Raw genomic sequence first — 20856 nt, 5'->3', positions numbered from 1 at the left:
AGGGAAGCGCCAGTGTGGGTCAGGAGGAAGGAGGAGAGGGGGAAATATGGCAAGAACCATATCCTTCTCTTTAATCAGAGACGTTTAAGATCTATCAGTTAGTATTTTATTTTATTTTCTCTTTTCCTGGAAACGACTACTTCATTGGTGAGGACTTCAAGTTGTCATAAGAACCAATATTTATAGACAAATATTAAAAGATAAAAAAGACAATTGCTCATAATCGCCTTGTTGATGGAGCCAGTTTTGAGTGTTGGGTTAAAGCACATTGCTTTCTGATAGAGCAATGGCTTCCATCAAGTGGTCCAGCTACCAGCAGCGTGGCGCAGTCAGAACAGAGGGCTGATGCCTTGGTCTTACACGGGCCTCCCTGGCTGTGTGCTCAGGCTCGTCACCTGGACGTCTCTAATTCTCAGTGACCTCCTTTGTAAAGTGAGAACATAACTATGGGTTTTCTAGCAGAATTTTAAAAATTGTGGTAAAATACACATGACATAAAAGTTACCGTCTTAACCATTTTTAGACGCACGGTTGAGTGGCATTGAGCACATTCGCGTTCTCGTGCTCCCATCATTCCCATCGTCCTCTGGGCGTGAAGACCCATATGCCATCTTCAGAGAGTTTCACACAGAACCGTTTTCATCTTTCAAAACTGAACTCTGTACCCGTTAAACAAACACTGCCCATTCCTTCTACTTCCAGCCTCTGGCAACCACCAGTCTATTTTCTGTCTCTATAAATTTGACTACTCTCAAAACCTAATGTAAACAGAATCATACAGTATTTGTCCTTTTAAGACTGGCTTATTTTACTGAATGGAATGTCCTCAAGGTTCATCCATGTTGTAGATGTGTCAGAATTTCCTTCTTCTCTGAAGCCTGAATAAGAGTCCCTTGTATGTACGTACTACATTTTATTTATCCATCGATCCACCTGTGGACATTTGAGCTGCTTCCCCATTTTGGCTCTTGTGAGTGATGCTGCTATGAACACGAGTGTACAAATAGCTCGTTGAATCTCTGACTTTGATTCTTTGGGGAATATACCCAGAGTGGCATTGCTGGATCGTACAGTAATTTTATTTTTAATTTTTGGAGGAACAATCATACTGTTTTCCATAGTAGCCGCACCATTTTACATTCCCAGGACTGAATTTTTTTTTTTTTTTTTTTTTTTCTTTTTTCTGGATGTGGGCCTCTCACTGTTGTGGCCTCTCCCGTTGCGGAGCACAGGCTCCGGACGCGCAGGCTCAGCGGCCACGGCTCACGGGCCCAGCTGCTCCGCGGCACGTGGGATCTTCCCGGACCGGGGCACAAACCCGCGTCCCCTTCATCGGCAGGCGGACTCTCAACCACTGCACCACCAGGGAAACCCCCAGGACTGGATATTTTTAAACGTCCTTTCCACATCTAAAATTCTAGGACCCAATACCTGTTTTTAAATAATCCCTCTAAGCCAGAGTGGAATTGCTGGATCGTATGGTAATTTTATTTTTAATTTTTGGAGGAACAATCAATTTCCTCTTTATATGGACATCTTGATCACCAAGGGAAAATGCTCAAACATCTTTTACTCCGAAAGCTTCTTGTGATCTCTCTCTCTCTCTCTCTTACAACTGACTTACATTCCCTCACAGCACCCTTATTTTCCAGGGTCAAACTCTAATCACTTTTTAAATTAACTGTTTATTTTTCTCAGGGATACGAGCTCCTGGCAGGCAGAGATCAAGTTTTATTCTTCTTTAGCTCCCCAGTGCCTGATACAGAATAATCGAGCAGCAAATGTCTGTTGAATGAATGTGTGGATGGATTGGAAATAAATAGGATCATATAATTCCAAATGAGGAATTGAGGAAGTGATTAAAAATAGTAAAATTGGAGACTAATTTTTCTCTGATGCAAAATATTTCCTGGGAGAGTCTGGGACTCAAATAATGATAGGCACACTAATAAAAATACCGAATATAGTGCTGTCCCAACCATCAGCGAGGGAGGATCTTCTCACTTGGGCTCTGGGATGCTTAGTTTCACATTCTTGCTCCTGCAGGCTGGCACGCCCAGAGGATGGACTGGTTGCTTTAATGCCCATCAACATGATCGTGCAAAAGGGGCATTCAGTGCCCATTCATGGTGGAGCAGAGAGGGGGCTTTCTCCACGCGTCCCCATCAGGCAATACAGAAAACTTGTCTCTGATGCTGTCAGGGCCCTCAGGATCCAATGATTCAGAGGCCGGTTCTCTTGGATGGTGTGGCCGAGTTTCAGAGAAGGGAAAATGCTGTTCTCAGGTTATGGCAAGAGGGCTGCGTCCTAGATCTGGAGATTCCGACAGGTGCTCTCCCCACCCAGCTACAAACTATTTTTACACCACTTTGCTGAGCTGTGGAGGGCAGGCCCGTCATTGCACACAGCGAGAAGACCCTCTGGCGGAGGTCTTCAATTTAGAGAGCCGGAATTTAAGTTGCTTCCACCCCATACTAAATAAAAGGCCGTGAGCTGTGGACAAGCAGGTGATAGTTCTGGACCCAGACGACAGGACCCAGGACCGCATCTGCTCTGGTGCAAGAGCCCTCCTGCCAGGCTGTGTTTTGCTCCTGGGAATACTGCCCAAAGGGAATACTTCCTTTGGGCAGTTTCCGCGCAAAACAGACACGGAGGATGTCCAGCGATCCCCGGGAGAGGAAGCTGCTCTCCCTGTGTTGGCCATGAACGAGGGCGAGGGAGGATGCTGTCCTCTGCCTGCTGGGCGGGACCGGGGCGCACCTGCTGCGTGGGCTCCGAGCGGTGGGAGGGGCAGGGGCGGCGCGCGGGCGTCGGCTCCGACTGTCCCGCCGCCAGGGCGCAGCCGCGCGCCGACGGCCACTCGGGGCGCACCGGCCGTCGCGCCTGGGGTGCCAGGTGAGCCGCGATCGGGGGGGGGGGTGTGGGGGGGAGTGGGCCCCGCGGTTGGGAGGGAGCTGGGTATGGGGACCTGCGCTGATCCGGGAGCGGGGACCCAGGTTGCGGGACGCCCTGAGCCAGCGGGAACAGAGCCTCCCGGCACGGGCACGTCTCTGTTGCAGGACCAGGCGAAGGCCAGAGCCCCAGGCCCCCAGCTTCTTATCTCGGGGCAGCAGTAGCAACCCCGCATCCTGGCAGAGGGCAGGGGCCGCATCTGGGCTAAATAAAAGCCTAGAATGGCCAGAGATTTGTCTCAGGGAGGCCTGGAGAAGTTCCAGACTATAGATTTCTCCTACCTGTTTCACGACCAAGCGTGGGGACTTTGGGGGCAGAGAGTTCATCTCTGACATCGATTGATTCCGCCCTCCGGATGCGTACTTAGATCACACTGTATGCTTCTGGGCTTCGTGGTGTTAGCAAAGCCCAAAGACGCTGCCCCACAAACCCCTCAGCAAGCACCCCAACAAAACATTTTCCCCCGAAATGCCTTTATTATATCTCGTTTTGTTTCTTTGCTATAGATGAAGCGAACAAGTTTAAGATTGTCTCTAAACCTCCAGATTGGGTGTAAAACTTTTGTGTGTCTGTGTGTGCATTTCCATAGATTTTGATTGGAGAATATAAAAGATCAAATAGCTAAGATCATACCTTTGGACCCCATCAACATGGCAGGTCCTAAGAGTCGTCAGGGTACCTGAGTTGCAGATTCTTATTTGAAATTTGGGTCTGAGGGAAGAGTTGGGAAAGAGGGGGTCCTTCAGGGTCCAGGGAGGACAACATTCACCCTCTTCACAAGTGTGTCCGGGCTGAGAACCGGTCTGCTTTCCACAAGTGCGAAATTAAATTAGCTTACAAATATGTAGATGAGGAAACCAAGATGAATCTTTGTGAATGAAAGGTCTATCCAAGGTTCTTCTTGGTAACCACATGCAACCCTAGCTGCGGGGTTTCCAAGGCCTCTGAGGGACGGTGATAGGAGCAGTGTTCCAAGTTGATCCCTCCCTGGTCCACTGGAAATTTGGGAAAAGGAGGAGAGAATGGGTGTTAACTTAGCCTTGGGTTTTCAGCACCCGAAGAACCCAGGGTGTGTCAGGGGGAGCTGCAGAGGAGTTGGGGGCTGTTGGAGAAGGAGCTTATTACAAAATTATCAGATACCTTAGAAAAATCACCTTGCTTCATTAATCCCACCTGACTTGTTCCCACCAAGTGGGCAAGAATCCTCTACGGACACAAAGTAGCATATGCTGCACCCTGAGTAGATACCACGTCCCGTCCTGCCTTCTTTATCCGCAGAAGCTTGCAATCCCAGTCTGTGAGGTTCGTATGCAGGCTGGCCTTAGGATGACGGTCCTGAGCTGTGCGTTCCCCAAACACTGACATCCTGCAGCTAGCCTCAAACACTCCCAATCTCTTCCAAATTTCAGAGAAAAAAGTAGAGGCTAAAATGATGGAGGTTTTTTTTTTTTTTTTTCCATCATAAAAAATTCCCTAATCTTTGGTGCTTGCTTTTATTTGTGTGGCATCTAGTTTAGTTCGAACGTATCCATCTGGTTATGTTGAAGCTTAATAGATCATTCTTTCTAGTTTATACAGAGACCGATAGTCCTCGGTGGTCTGAGATCCACAGTAGGGACTGAGATCCACAGTAGGGAACACACCACATCATTCCACAATGTCCTTTGAATGGAAATGGTGCCTTTGTGGTGATCCGGTGCTCTGGTGGCAGCAGTGAATTGCACAGGACTCTGGAACTGTCGAGGAAAGAAACTGCCTCATTCTACTTCGCTCACAGCCCTGACCAGTTTTTGTCTCCTGTTCTTAACTTCACACGTATTTTGTAAACTCAAACCATTCTTTTAGTGAGGTTTAGGGGAGAGGGCTGACACTTCTTAGTCAACCCCTGCTCCCGTACAATTGGTCAGTCATTGTTCAATAAATCCCAAGCTGCACTGTTGTTTTTCAAAACAATAAGGTGGTTGTTTCTACCTACAGCCTGCCTTTTCCTGATATGATTATGGTTTAAAATGGCCCCATAACATGGCAGGGGTTTATTTGCAATGACAGAAATTAATTTTGCACCTTATTTTAAAATCCATTAAAGAATCAAACTTTTTTTTTTTTTTTTTTTGAATAACCATTACTGCTTTACTAGCTTTTCGGCACAAGATAAATTTTGCTGATGTTACTCATGATTCTTTTATTCAACAATATTTATTGAGGCCACACAATAAATATGTGTGTCGGCCCCTGGGGTACAAGGTGACTTCACGCTTCTGCTTTCAAGGAGCTGACAGATAAGCAGTCTTGAATCTTGACTTGCTAAGAACAGACTTCAGAAAGTGCTACTTCAGTGACTCCCTGACCCTGACCATTTCCTTTTGAGTTTAAATGACTGCCTTCTATCCATGCATAAGCCCATTATGGCTTTTGGCCAAGGGAAAAGCTATCTACTGTAGTTTCCTGGCTTCACAGCACCCTTGCTGGTCAGCAGTGCCTAACTCCTGTCACCCCTGGTTCTGTGTCTGTGGTAGTTCTACAAATAGCAATACCAGTGAGAGTAAATTAACTGAACCAGGAGAGAAACATTCGCTTTTGATTGGTAATACATGGTCCAAGGGAGCACTGGCCTCTCACGTGTGGATCCTGACAGCTGCCCTCTCGGACTCTGTCACACCTCAGTGCCTGGCAGGCTTCCTATCCCTGAACTATTCTTTCCCCAATTCATTCAGAATAAAAGTAATAAATGTCTAAATACATTCTGAGATTTCTCTTGAAACCTCTTGAACTCTGTCACACCTCAGTGCCTTTGCACATGTTATCCCCTTTGCCTGGAAGGCCTTTCCTCTCTTCTTGCTAGTTTCAGATTAAATGTTCCCTGCTAAATGAGGTTCCGTTAGTGCCCTCTCCTATTCTCTAGGTAGCTGTTCCCTCCCTTCTTTGTTATACCAGTAGCCTTGTACTATTCATCTATCAAAGGACTTAGTGATTAACACCTAACGTTTATTGAGCACTTATTATGTGCCCAGTAGTGTTCCAAGTGTTTTTTGTGTCTTTTTTTTTTTTTTTCTGGCTATATTGACAGTTCCATGAGGTAGGGTTGTATTTTGTTAAAATAATTTCTCTGTCCATCTCCCCGAGTAGACTGAGACAGTGGCTTGTACATCTGTGCATGTTATTCATTCGGTATCTGTAGGACCTGGCAGAGTGCCTAATTAATACACAGTGGGTGCTCCATAAATACGTGAGTGGATGCATTTTACCAACAGCATTTACATCCGAACCATAACCTAAATGTAAGTGATTCTTCTTTTAAATGATCTTCATGCAGAAATTCACAGTCAAAAGTTTAGAAAACACTGATAAGCAGGAAGAAGAAAGGTTAAAATCCCACTCGTCTCAGCCCTGGAGAGCGTAAGCAACTTGCTTAGGGACACACAACTACTCTTTGGCTAAACAGAGTCAAGGTCAGCGCCTCTGGCAATAGCACCCTAGCTCTTAACACTGCGTGAAGCTGTTGTTCCTCCTCGCCCTGCAAACACACCCCTCACAACATGAGCAAATTATGTTCGCTGTTAAAATGGGTTGGAAGAGCTGAAATCTGAAAATGAAATCTACCAGACATATAATGTTGGAACGCATGAAATCTACATTTTAGAAACGTCTGGTCTTCAGCCTCGTCGTGCCTGTGCACTTCCCGTCGCGTCCCTCATTTAGGGTCACCCAGGTTGAGAGGCAGCGCAGAGGCAGTTGGGAAAGAGAATGGGTTCTCAGTCAGACAAACATAGGTTCAAATCCCTGCTGTGCCACTAGATGTGTTACCAGGAACAGGTCACTGTTTTAGTCTCTTCTGTAAAATAGAGATCCTAAGAAACGTTCTCAGCGTTTTGTCAAGTTCAGAGGGAACCCATTGGTGAAGTGCCTCACGCGTCATTAGTGGTGGATCTTGCTGTGGTTAAGTCTCTAATGGTGACACGCTAGGGCACAGCTCAACAGCAACCTGACCAATCGTCTGCTACAGCTACAACGTGGGGTGTTCCACCCCAGTCCTTCATCTTACTTCTCATAGTATTTAACTTTTATATTATTGTTAGATGTCTTTAGTAACTTGCCTTACAGTCATTTTCTCTGAAATTCAATTTCTTCCGCAGGCTCTCTTTGGAGATTAAAGACAAAGAGTGGCAAATGTAGGCTGTTAGAGCAATTTTCCTTGAAAACTGGATCGTTGTTTTCATTACCCTACCATTAACGTTTTCTCTTTTCCTTCATCAGCGAGTTACTTTCTCGCGATTTCGTATCGCCAAACTGCACTCTCTTGTTTCCTTGCAAAATGAAAGGAGACAACCATGAATGAGCCACTAGATGCTTTTGCAAATGCTTCTGATTTCCCCAACTATGCAGCTGCTCTTGGAAATTGCACTGATGAAAAGATCCCACTCAAGACGCACTACCTCCCTGTTATTTATAGCATCATCTTCCTGGTGGGCTTTCCCGGCAACGCAGTAGCCATTTCCACGTACATCTTCAAGATGCGGCCCTGGAGAAGCAGCACCGTCATCATGCTGAATCTGGCCTGCACGGACCTGCTGTACCTCACCAGCCTGCCTTTCCTGATTCACTACTACGCCAGCGGAGAAAACTGGATCTTCGGGGAGTTCATGTGCAAGTTCATCCGCTTCGGCTTCCATTTTAACCTGTACAGCAGCATCCTCTTTCTCACCTGTTTCAGCGTCTTCCGCTACTTTGTCATTATTCACCCGATGAGCTGCTTTTCCATCCGTAAAACCCGATGGGCCGTGGTGGCCTGTGGGGTGGTGTGGATCGTTTCGCTGGTGGCCGTGACGCCCATAACCTTTCTGATCACATCAACCACCAGGACCAACAGATCCGCCTGCCTGGACCTCACCAGCTCAGATGACCTCACGACCATCAAATGGTACAATCTAATTTTGACCGCGACCACTTTCGGCCTCCCCTTGGTGATTGTGACACTCTGCTATACGATGATTATCTGCACCCTAACACAGGGACCTCGGACGCACAGCTGCCTTAAGCAGAAAGCTCGAAGGCTCACCATTCTGCTGCTTGTCGTGTTTTATGTGTGCTTCCTGCCTTTCCATATCCTGAGGGTCATTCGGATTGAATCTCGCCTGCTTTCGATCAGCTGCTCCACCGAGAATCAGATCCACGAGGCGTACATCGTTTCTAGGCCGCTGGCCGCCCTAAACACCTTTGGTAACCTGTCGCTGTATGTGGTCGTCAGCAACAACTTCCAGCAGGCCGTGTGCTCGATGGTGAGATGCAAAGCAGGTGGCGACCTAGAGCAAGGAAAGAAAGTCAGCCACTCAAACAACCCTTGAAACGTTGCACACGCTCAGCCAAAAAGAAACGCTGATATTTTACCTGTAACTTCTAAGAAGTCCAGACTGTCTCCCGCGGTGGAACTCTTAGTACCTGTTATGCACTCAGGTAACGAAGTGCCAGAGCCAGGGCAGGGCTGCCGCGAGTTCTTTGCCACCTGTCCGTTGAGATCCTCCCTTGGGCAGGTATAAGGATGGGACACATGCGTATCCGTGAAGTATTCAGACGCAGAATTGGAACTGAGGGAGCTCAAGGCCCTCTGGGAGGAAGTCTAGTCTCACCAACTTTATATATATATATACAAATTTATACAATTATATATATATAAATTGATGTTCACCTACTTGCCCTCAATCTCTCAGTATTTAATGCCACAACAAGAGAAAGCCAATCTTTTCATTCACAGTTTCTTCTCCTTCTTTATACGCAGGTCTATTCGTATTGAGGCCCTACACTGCTCAAGGCATTATTTGTGTATTTTTCAAAATTCGCTTTTTAAAAAATTTCATGTCTTTAATTTTGTTTCAGACTTTGCTTTGAGATTATTAACCTGTGCTTTTCGCTAGGCTTTCGTCAGTTGTGTAGATGAAAGCAAGCCAGTACAATACCCTTGAGACAATTCAAAGATATCCATAGCAATCGCTGTCCGTACATAATTATGTATGGACATAATCGATGTCCATACATAATTCCCAAATAGGGGAATTATGTCTTTATTGTTGTAGGTCATATTAAAAATTGTTACTGAATTGAAAAAAATGACTGGACTAATAATTATCAACATGTCCTGGGGAAGGAAGGAGCGCTTTTAGGGGAACAGAAGTACTTCTCATGTATTGATTGGGTAGTAAATAAAATCTAACATTGTTTTGATTTCTGTGGGAAAATAATTCCAGGAAACACTAATTCTCTTTAGATACCTTCTCTTTTGTGCCTCTCTTGAAAATACGTTCTCTATTGTAACAGTTAGAGCTATTTTTGAATTGTGTGTATTTAATTATCATTAAATGTAAATATTTGAGAAAATGCCTAGTCTGGATATTCAAAACCCTGGTAAATATGTTGATACAATTAATAAACCAATTTAAAATCACTGAATAGGCTGGTAATAGTTTTCTCTGAAAATGTAGCTTTACCGCTATTATACTTACTGGAAGCTTATGTTCTCCATGTTTACAGAACGAAAATAATTTTAAGAATCAGTTATGTAATAAGGCCGGAATAGAGGATTTAAACAAAGAAAAGGGTACCATAGGGACTCTTCATGATTTTCAGGCTTCTCTAGGACTTAACATCTGACTTCGACCTAAGTGAGGATACATGTCAGGAGACTCCAGGCGTGTGGAGGAGAAAGAGGAAAGCCAGCGGCTGGCTCTGTGTATGAACTTCTCTGGATGATGGTGTTCTCTCTACCCACTACCTTCTGAGCCATCTTTTCCTGGGCTTTCTTTTCTTTTCTCTTTTTGGCCGCAATGCAAGGCCTGTGGGATCTTAGTTCCCTGAACAGGGATTGAGCCCAGGCCCTGGACTGTAGAAGCGCGGAGTCCTATCCTGGGCTTTTTTATAGCATGTGGAATGAACTCTTTCACTAGAGGGCCCAACTGCGCAGGTGCACAGTGTGAACTGCGTTCAAAATTCCACTTGGAACCGAGAAGCTGGGTAGCTCTCCTCCCCGCACCCACACCCCTGATGTGCAGCTCAGCTCCTGGGCCATCACCAAAGCGTGGCCAGAATAGCCTTTATAGTAATATCACTGTTTTTATTCTAGCCCTTTCCTTTCTGTCTCTCCCTCTCTCTCTTTCTTATTCCAAAGATTTCACCCACCACAGAAAAGCTGCCTCGGTCTCCTTCATCCCAATCTCAACTTGTCGCTATAGATTCTCTTATCCTTTTCCTTCTTCCCTGCAGTTTACAGACCAACAAATCATCTCTCTTTCTTTCTTTTTTTAAGAATATATTTTATCATTTATTTATTTATTTTTGGCTGCATTGGGTCTTCCTTGCTGCGCGCGGGCTTTCTCTAGTTGCGGCGAGCAGGGGCTGCTCTTTGTTGCGGTGCGCGGGCTTCTCACTGCGGTGGCTTCTCTTGTTGCAGAGCACGGGCTCTAGGCGCACAGGCTTCAGTAGTTGTGGCTCGTGGGCTTCAGTGGTTGTGGCTCGCGGGCTTCAGTGGTTGTGGCGCGCGGGCTTCAGTGGTTGTGGCTCGCGGGCTTCAGTAGTTGTGGCGCGCGGGCTTCAGTAGTTGTGGTTCTTCCCACCATGTCTTAGGTCCTTATTCTGCTCTCTTAGGGACTTGCTCCAACACTCAATCCCACTTTCTCAAATTTTTAATGTTTCTATTACCCTGGATAGTTGACCTTAGCTTGGGAACATGCATCAGTTTCCTTTATCCTCAGAATACCCTCCCTTGACTCAGCAGTTCTGTCATTCTCTTATCTGACTGGTTCCCTGCCCTCATGGGTCAGGTGCAGATGACTGTCTTCCCTCCTGGGTTCTGCTAATAGAATATAATCACAAAGATCCAAGCTAAATTACATTCCAAGGGTCAGTTTTCTTTTCCAAAGTACTTTTGGGCTAATTTTGCTGGAGGATGCAGTTTGGAACTGAGGCCAAAAAAGAGATTGATGATACTTCTGAGAATAGAGTGGGACTGAACGCCCTTTGCCCAGTTCTCCCGGGTGTAGGCAGAGAAAGTACGAGAACAAAAGAGCAGAGCTCTGACTGTCTGCCAGAGAGGGAGCTGCCTGGTCTGCTCGCAGCCTAGGAACGAGAAGCAAGTCAGGTTCCCTGAACCTGCGGGCGGGGAACCCAGACACACCTGCTCTGAACTTGGGAGACAGTAATCCCCCCACCTCGTTTTTAACTTTATATCATGGAAGCTTTCAAATAATCACAAAATTAGAGAAATTAGCAAATGACCTCACATACCCATGGCTTAATTTCATCTATAATCAACATCTTACCATTCTTGTTTCCTCTATCCCTTCCCACAGGTTTTTCTAGAATATTCAAAAGCAAATCCTAGAAAACATAGTAGTTTCACCAATAAATCCTTCAACATTGATCTCTTTCAAAACATACGAAACCAAAACAAAATAAAAAATGGTTCCTTCACATTATTTTATTTTTTATTTATTTATTTTTTTGCGGTACGCGGGCCTCTCACTGCTGTGGCCTCTCCCGTTGCGGAGCACAGGCTCCGGACGCGCAGGCCCAGCGGCCACGGCTCACGGGCCCAGCCGCTCCGCGGCACGTGGGATCCTCCCGGACCGGGGCACGAACCCGCGTCCCCTGCATCGGCAGGCGGACTCCCAACCACTGCGCCACCAGGGAAGCCCCCTTCACATTATTTAATATCTAATCCATATTTTCTTTCCACTGGTTGCCTCAGAAGTGCCTTTTACAGTTGCTTTTTTTTTTTTTCTGAAATCGGGATCCAAACAAGGTCTATGTATTACATTTGGTTGATATGTCTGTTAAATTTCTTTTAATCTGTTAGAACTACCCCCCCTTTATGTATCACTGTTTATTTACTGAAGAAAACTAGCTGTTTGTCCTGTGAAATTTTCCACACTGTGGGTGTGGCTGTTTGAATTCCATTTTGTTGTTAATCGTGATCCTTTACACCTTGTATTTGCTGTGACTTGGAAGGCAGAGCCAGAGGCTATAGATTAGACGCAGACCAGTGCCTCCCTGCCTCCCTCCCTTCCCTCTATGATCAGATTCTCCAGCCTTTTTTGCTTTCATGGTTTTCCAGTCATTGCTTATTGTCGTCACGGATCCACTAGGCTTTTCACAACGGTGCCCTTGAAAATTCTAACATTCTTCTGCTTTTGTTAGTCATGGCTTTTCTGTAGCGATCTTTGACTCGTCAACTACCTCTCCCCCTTCCGCTCTGAACATAGCTCCCACTGATCAGGTTTAGCTACTCTTCCACCTTTGGGAAGACACAAGGAAGGGCTAGAAAGAGATATGGAAGCTGCCTCTCCATTATTTCCTCCATGAGAGTGTAAGTGTTGACAGAAATTTCGAGAGAATTTCCTTTTCATATGAGACAACGTTTTGTTCTTTAACTCTTTGGGGTTGACAGCCATGCCGGTGATCTACAGGGTTGGAGCTGCCCCCTTGGGGAAGGAGGTTATCAGAGGAGCTAGCTTGCTGCTGCCAGGCTTCTCCTCCATACCCACCTGAGTGCCTTTGTGTGTCCTCTTGGGCCAGTGCAGGCCGTTTTGGTTTTTCCCCCAGAGGTTCTGAGGAGTAGAACAAGACATTGATAACTACAAGGCCATGTAACATTTGGGGTCAAACTTCATTTCCTGTTCTAATTTTACTCTTAAATTTTACCCAGCAACATCACTCAATATAATCTACCTGATATTAGTTATTAGATTAGCCCAAATGATATCAAGTGATAGAAGAATAACAACATAAAAATGCCTGAAAGGTGTTTGTTGTGCTACTGAGTTCCCAGGAAGAAATTAAATCATAATACGCACTGATCTCGTTTTTTTCAATTCTATTTTCTTTTCTGTGCTTCTGTCTGAAAATTTTCTATTGATCCTGCCTTGTACTGTATGCAGTTTGCTACTAAGCCTCTCCATTGAATTCCTAGTATCAGATATTGCCTTTTTTTCATTTATAGGATGTACATTTGGTTCTCTTTATTAATTCTACCATGTCAGTGAATTTCTTTGTCTTTTAATCTATGTTGTCCACCTTTTCCAATATTTTCTAGAACTGAATAATCATAGTTATTTTAAAGTCCTCATCTTTCCATATCTGGATAACCTTCAGGTCCGCTTCCGTTGACTGCCATCTTCCTCATATTTATTGGTCACATGATCCTGCCTCCTTGCATATCTATTAATTTTGACTGAATGACAGAAATTGCATGTGAAAGAATCAAAGAGGCTTCCCTGAGAGGTTTTTCTTTCAGTTGTTTTACTTTTCAATTGTCAAATTTCTATTTATCTCCACTGCTCTCTGAAGTTCGGCTACTCTCTTATTCACTAAATAAATCATGTTTTCCTTTAACTCTTTGAACATATTTAAATAGCCGCTTTAACATCTTTGTCTATTAAGTCCAGCATCTGGCTTGTATTACTTTCCTCTGAATGCTGTAACAGTTACCGCAACTGTAGTGGCTTCAGGCCACACAAGCCACACAAACCCTTTCAGAGGTCAGAAGTCTGAAACCAGTCTCACTGGGCTAACATCAGGAGCTGGCAGTCCTGCCTTACTTCTGGAAACTCCAGAGGGGAAACCATTTCCTTGTGTTTTCCGTCTTCTCTAAGCTCCCCGCATTCCTTGGCCCATGGCCCCTCTTTCCTCTTCAAGCCAACAGCGTGTCATCTTCAAATCTCTCTGACCTGTGCTTTTACCTGAATATCTCCTCTCTCTGACTCTGATTCTCTTGCCTTCTTTCTTATTGTAACTTTTGCAATTATGCAGGGAATTCAGGATAATCTCCTGTCTCAAAGTTTGTAATTGAATCACGTCTGCAAAGTCCATTTTACTATGGCATGTAACATGTTTACAGGTTCTGGGGATTAGGATGAGGACATTTTGGAAAGGTTATCATGCAGCCTATCACAGTGGTTTCTTAAAGGACAACCAGTTAAAAACAATCATAATAACAATATAAAGTGACCTAGAGGTCAGTTTCTAATTGCTTTTTCTTCCTTTGGCTGTGGGACACATTTTTCTGTTTTGTGTATCTATCGATTTTTTTGACCGAATACTATATATCGTGAATAAATCATTGTAGAGACTCTATATTCTATTATTGTCCTTTGAAGATTGTTGACGTTTCCTCTAACGGACACATCAATTACTTGCTAAGCACTTTGAAGTTGTGTTGACTTGGTTTTACAATTTAAGGACAGATTTGTGAAAAGCCCAAGATGTTTTCCAAGCCCTTTTAAGAAGCAGGACCCAATTGCCAAATTCCGTTTTTCCTATGGTTTTATCCACACTTGGTTTTAGAGTTTTTTGCAAAGCATGTCTAGAGTAGACCTTACTCTAGGGTGTGGTCTTTATTCCTAAGGTACAGTTTTCTGTTGTCTCTGCAAAGTGAGTTCACAGGGCATTAGGAGGTCTTTCCTCTCTAGTTGAGCGTGAACACCAACATTGACCACTCGTATCTCTGATGCCATCACAGCCTCTTTGTGGTTAATCTCAAGAAGTTTCTCCGCGCAAGCATGGCCCTTGGTCCAGGAGTCACAGGGAATCTCCAAATATTTCTGCCCCTTCTTTCTCTATCACTGGTGCTCTGCTTCAAACATTTTAGACACGCTGGCAATGTCAGACTGTGCCCCCTGCCTCCTCGGCTCGGTGGGACCCCTGTGCTCTGGTTAGACTCCAGATCTCTATGCCACGGTCAGGAAATTAAGCCTAAACGGCGCACAGGGGTGATTGTGGGGCTCACAGTCTTGCTTTGTCTGTCGTCCCATGCCTGAAAACGCTGAGTGCATATACTTTGCCCAGTTGTATTTTGTCAACAGCAAGAGAACCTCTCCCTTCTGTCCTACTATAGCCTACAGCAGCTGAGAGTAGGACCCACATGGAACGCTTCCTGCCTTTTCCACACCAAGAGAATGCTAAGCTTTTGGGGTTGAACCAGAAAGATTCTTGACATGAGGACAATGTCAAAAAACCTATAATTAATACTCTCAGAAACATCCTTGAAACAAGCCAGGAGGTTCTAAAGGAATGATCATTCAAAGAACAAAAAAAGAGCTCTTGTATACTAAGCCGAAGGAGATTAGTGACGTTATTCCAAATGCCCTCCACTAACTGCCCGCAACTTGATATGTCCTTTGCACCTTTGCACTGGGGAGTTGGGAGTATTCCTGGCATCTTCTTTCAATTTATCCTAACTGTTTGATATCTAGAAGAAAGTCTTAGAGGCTGGTAGTATGTTGCCAGAGTTGTCTCCTGATTTCCGTGCAGGTGAAGCATTCTCTGATTTTTGTTATTTTGTGTGCATTTGAGTTTAGGAAAGTGGGATTTTTCAAGGTGCACTTAGACCACTGAGTTTCTTGGAGTTGCTCTGTTTCCTTATTCTTATTTTGTCTCTCTGATTGCATATTATATGACACGTATAGGGAGTATATGTTATATGATAACATAATAGCATATAATTTGTTCTCCATGATTTGGGAATGTGCCCATAGCCTGATCATATTGTTTTTCTTTTTGGAAATGCTTGCTAACACTACATTAATGCTCTTAAATGATGCTTTTTTGGATTATAATCACAATACCTTCCACAAACATTTTAAAACTAAATATAGATGCATAAAATATTCTTTATTCACGGGCTTCCCCGGTGGCACAGTGGTTGAGAGTCCGCTTGCCGATGTAGGGGACACAGGTTCGTGTCTCCGTCCGGGAAGATCCCACGTGCCGCGGAGCGGCTGGGCCCGTGAGCCATGGCCGCTAAGCCTGCGCGTCCGGAGCCTGTGCTCCACAATGGGAGAGGCCACAGCAGTGAGAGGCCCGTGTACAGCACACACACACACACACAAAAAAAAAATTCTTTATTCAGTTTATATCTTTGCTTGTTGAACTCAGGGATTTAAAGAACAAAGGGATGCAGAGCCTACATGTTTAGGATTATTTTTAATTTCTATTCAGGTTAACTAACACCAGCATCTTCTAAAGCCCTGCTATGTGCAAAGTACTGTGCTATACCCTTGAGATATAAACCTTAGTAATAAACAATTCTGCTTTCAAAGATACTACAATCTTGCAAACTAACTGTGTTATTCACATGTGCCTTTTAGGTTGAGTATTTATGTTGTGCTGCAATCAAATCTCAATGAAATGTTTATCAAGTTCTTTTCACCATTATAGTTTATCATTATTCTAGTTATATCTAAAGAGCTCAACCCAAAGAGAGCATTTCAGGAACATATATAATTATCTAAATCCCTCTCACCAATAACCCTAAAGTGTGTTCTAAGTGGTAAATCCACAGAAATTTCCTAAGGTGCTAATTGTGCATGGTTTAATGTCCCATTTATCTGTTTAAATCCACCTAGGAGATGAACAACACCACAGTATTTGGTATTAAATACTTAATATTATCCCATTATCGGAGGCAACAATTTTTTTGGGGGAAGGCAACATTTTAAATATCTTAATCTCACATCACAAAGTCAAGAAAAAATCTACATATGCACCACAAATGATGCCCTTGGTATCCAATAAGCTACCTCCATTTTGCAAAACATTTTCTGATTCACGTAACCCATCTAACAGTTTGAATAATAGTGCTGTTTTTTTCTCTAAACGCCAGGGCAAATCCGAATATTATTCATATTAAAGAATTTTAAAAAGGCCAATCTTAAAGCTTCTATTCAAATTTTAACCATTCATTATATATATATATATATATATATATATATATATATATATATATATGCCACATCTTCTTTATTCATCTGTCAATGGACATTTAGGTTGCTTCCATGTCCTAGCTATTGTAAATACTGCTGCAATGAACATTGGTATATATATACAATAGAATATTACTCAGCCATAAAAAGGAATGAAATTGGGTCATTTGTAGAGATGTGGATGGACCTAGAGTCTGTCATACAGAGTGCAGTAAGTCAGAAAGAGAAAAACAAATATTGTATATTAAATATTTGTGGAATCTAGAAAAATGGTACAGATGAACCAATCTGCAGGGAAGGAATAGAGATGCAGACACAGAAAATGGACGTGTGGACACAGGAGGGGAAGGGGGGATGGGACGAATTGGGAGATTAGGGTTGACATATATACACTACCAGGTGTAAAACAGAGAGCTAGTGGGACCGTGCTGTATAGCACAGCGAGCTCAGCTCGGTGCTCTGTGATGACCTAGATGGGTCGGATGGGGGGCTGGGAGGGAGGTCCAAGAGGGAGGGGATATCTGTATACATATAGTTGATTTGCTTCGTTGTATAGCAGAAACTGACACAGCATTGTAAAGCAACTATACTCCAATTTAAAAAAATTTCTTTTAACCATTCATGAAAGGACCGCTGAAGTTCAGCTTTTGTGAATTTTTCTCTAACCTCTCAGTCTAAGATAGTCAGTCCTACAAATTCTTTTTCTTATTCATGAGGCCCTTTGGGCACTTTGTCTTATAGGACTTGGATTATCACTCTTCCGTGTCCACGTGTTCTTTTTCTCCCCAGTGAGATTATTAACTCCTCCAGCGCAAAGTCACATCGTGTTTCCAGCTCTTAGCAATATGCTAGAAGGCATGAATATAGAAAAACAACAAGCGCAAACCTCTTTTAGAATGCGAAATATCTGCTTTTTAATCCCTATTCTTAACTCAACCAATTTCTGGATATAGGAAATTCATGCTTAAATTGAGCCTTTGGATTGCCTTTGAAGGCAAGGGAAAAGACTTCCGTTTCTGGTAACATAGTAGATTAAATCTACTGCACAACCTTCCAATTGGAACTGGTGAAAATGGCTAAATAAAATATTTTCATAAACACCTATAAAATGATCACTGAGCTGGTAAGAAACTAAAGAATCCACAAAGGGAAAAATTAAATAGAAAAATGGAAAACTAGAAGTTGGCAGGCAGCAAAAGCAGCAATTTTCCAAATAGCATCTGCAAAATAGTATCTGCTTTTGAGGCTAAGTTTTTGAGCCTAAGAAATCTGTGTCGGGAAGAGTACGGTGATCAGACCTCCTGATTTACCCAAGGCAGTACTAGTTAATGTCTGCTGCTCAGGTGTAATCATTCATTGAACCCACTTTTATTCTTAAAAGTGTATGGAATGATACCTGCTCATCCTAAGTATAAAAGACAGGACATAATGTATGGAACTCAAAAAGGTAGGGGTTCTAGTAGGAGATCTTTGCAAAATTCTGCACATCAGCGTTAGGGGGAATATTAAATAAGACTACAAAGCAGAAAGGAACAGCATGTAAAATAGTCTGCATTTACTTTGACACTGGATGGAAGGAAAAGGAATTTGCCCCTGAGAAATCATCGTGAGCATCAAGCGCTCATGTAAATTTGTTGTTACCTGCACGTTAAAACTGAAGTTCAAGTGGAGAATTGAATTTAAAGTAATTTCCAGATAAGCAGGACTACCAGGCAACCGGCAGAAGCATATGCAAAAACTCTCTGAGGGACTCGACTCTCACCTAGGTCTCCAAGAATTCCTATCGGTAAAATTTCCAAGGAAAATGAGTAGCACATGTAAAAATAAATCACAGGAAGTGTCAACCAAAAGGCACAATGGGTGAAATACATCAGAATTAGAGGACAGAAGAAGCAGACTGTCAGAGATTTCACATGTAAGAAATATCAGACACTAACTGCAAGATGGAATGTTTATTTTCTGTAAAAAATTGAGTCGAGAAGAAGAGTGATGGAAGTGAGACTATAATATTATTAAGCAAACCCCCCCCCCAGACTTCTAGAACTAACAAACATAATCAATTAAAATAAAAATTTTGATGGATAGGTAAAACAGGAGACCTGACACAGAAAAAGAAAATTAATAAGTTGGACATGAAATAAGAAAAAAAACGATCTGGAATGCAACCCAAAGCAGCAAGGAAATGAAAAATTTGAAAGAGTTTGGCCTTGAGGAGAAGGTGAGAAGGCCCAATATGTATCTGAACAGATTTTCAGAAGGTGATAAAAAAAGAGGCTGGGGAAAATAACAAGAACAGTTGGGTAATGAGGTCACATGTTTATTGTATTAATTGACAAGCAAACAAATAGATTCTAGAAAGGAAGGCTTTGTATAGAACAGTGATGACGATCTGTTCTAAACCAAGGATATGATTAGTTCAATTCTGTTTACCTGGGAGTTATAAGAGATGATAGCTAGATATCAAGTAATCCAAATGAAATCAAGAAAGAGGAAGGAAAAAGAAACAGAAAAGTGAGACAAATAAGGCCATAAAATAAAATGGAAAAACAAATACAAATATGTCAATAATCACTATAAATGTGAAAAAACTACATATTCCAATCTAATGTGTAGATTTTCAGACCACACTTGAGTATAATCTATTCTCTTTAATTTATTTATTTTATTTTAATGAATAAGTTAATTTACGTGGCCGTGCCGCGCGGCATGTGGGATCTTAGCTCCCTGACCAAGGATCAAACCCACGCCCCCTGCATCGGAAGCACAGAGTCTTAACCACTGGACCGCCAGGGACGTCCCTCTCTGCTCTTTTAAAGAGACACATCTACAATATAAAACAACTTACCAACTTACAAAGGAATAGAAAAATGAAACATACTTGTAACAATGAAAGCAGTAGAAATTGTCCCGATACAACAGAAGTTCATTACTCATGTAAAAAATCACTGTAGGTGCTCCTGGTCAGAAAGGAGCTAATGTCCACACAGTGATTCGGGGACCCAAATGCCTTTCAACTCATTACTTCTCCACTGCCTAGGGCTTTGGGGTCTTCTTCTTAACTCCCCTTTGCTCACCACCTTTCTCACATTCCATTGGCAGTAACTGGTCACAGCTCTTTCCAAATGGTCTGGTTGTAGATCCTCATTATCTGACTATTTAGGAATTAAAAGGCTAGCTATCTGGCAACCGTCCCACCCTTAATACATAAAGACGGAGCAGGGCTTCCCTGGTGGCGCAGTGGTTGAGAATCCGCCTGCCGATGCGGGGGACGTGGGTTCGTGCCCCGGTCCGGGAAGATCCCACATGCCGCGGAGCGGCTGGGCCCGTGAGCCGTGGCCGCTGAGCCTGCGCGTCCGGAGCCTGTGCTCCGCAATGGGAGGGGCCACAACAGTGAGAGGCCCATGTACAGCAAAAAAAAAAAAAAAGACGGAGCAAATTAAAGATAACTTCAATATAAAAGCTCCTTCCGAAAAAGGAAAAGATAGAGACAATAGTCATAAGAATTCTGAAATCCTGCCATGGAGGCAGTGTAAAGGCCCTGTGCCTCCCCTGGGGTGGACATTTCTTGATTAAAACTCAATTCTGCTCTTTAGAAGAAACTTCCTTTCCACCGTTCCCCACCGTCCTGGAGATTCTGTTTGATTCTGCTCTAAGGCAGCGGTTTCCAGGTTTAGCAAGCATCAGAGTCCCCCGGAGGGCTTGTTGCAACACAGACTGGTGGGCACCATCCCTAGAATTTCCGGATCATTTGTATTTCTAACAAGTTCCTGGGTAATGGTGAGGCTGCTTGTTTGGCGACCACACTTGGGAGAACCACTGCCCCAAGTCTCCATCAGAAATGGGCTGAGGAATAGGTCCTCTTCGAGGGCACACCATTTTCACTACCAGCTTCCCACTGGGACAAGTTTGGACACATGAGGGCTATTGTATAGTCACAGGGTTTTTTTTTTTTTTTTTTTTGCGATACGCAGGCTTCTCACTGCTGCGGCCTCTCCCGTTGCGGAGCACAGGCTTCGGACGCGCAGGCTCAGCGGCCACGGCTCACGGGCCCAGCCGCTCTGCGGCACGTGGGATCTTCCCGGACCGGGGCACGAACCCGCGTCCCCTGCATCGGCAGGCGGACTCTCAACCAGTGCGCCACCAGGGAAGACCTTAGGGA

At 43.8% G+C, this 20856-nt stretch overlaps 1 protein-coding gene across 1 annotated transcript; it reads left to right on the top strand.

Annotated features, from left to right (window-relative positions):
* Positions 1 to 7280: 7280 nt before the first annotated feature.
* Positions 7281 to 8398, top strand: OXGR1 (oxoglutarate receptor 1). Its single transcript, XM_059041569.2, has one exon. It carries the CDS (start codon positions 7281 to 7283, stop codon positions 8292 to 8294), a length of 1014 nt encoding a protein of 337 aa, XP_058897552.1. The 3' UTR covers positions 8295 to 8398.
* The last annotated feature ends 12458 nt before the right edge of the window (positions 8399 to 20856 follow it).

Source organism: Kogia breviceps, chromosome 16 (assembly GCF_026419965.1).
Source record: "Kogia breviceps isolate mKogBre1 chromosome 16, mKogBre1 haplotype 1, whole genome shotgun sequence".
Lineage (NCBI taxonomy): Eukaryota > Metazoa > Chordata > Mammalia > Artiodactyla > Physeteridae > Kogia > Kogia breviceps.
Note: the sequence above shows the minus strand (reverse complement) of the source record. Positions and strands in the feature narration are given on the sequence as shown.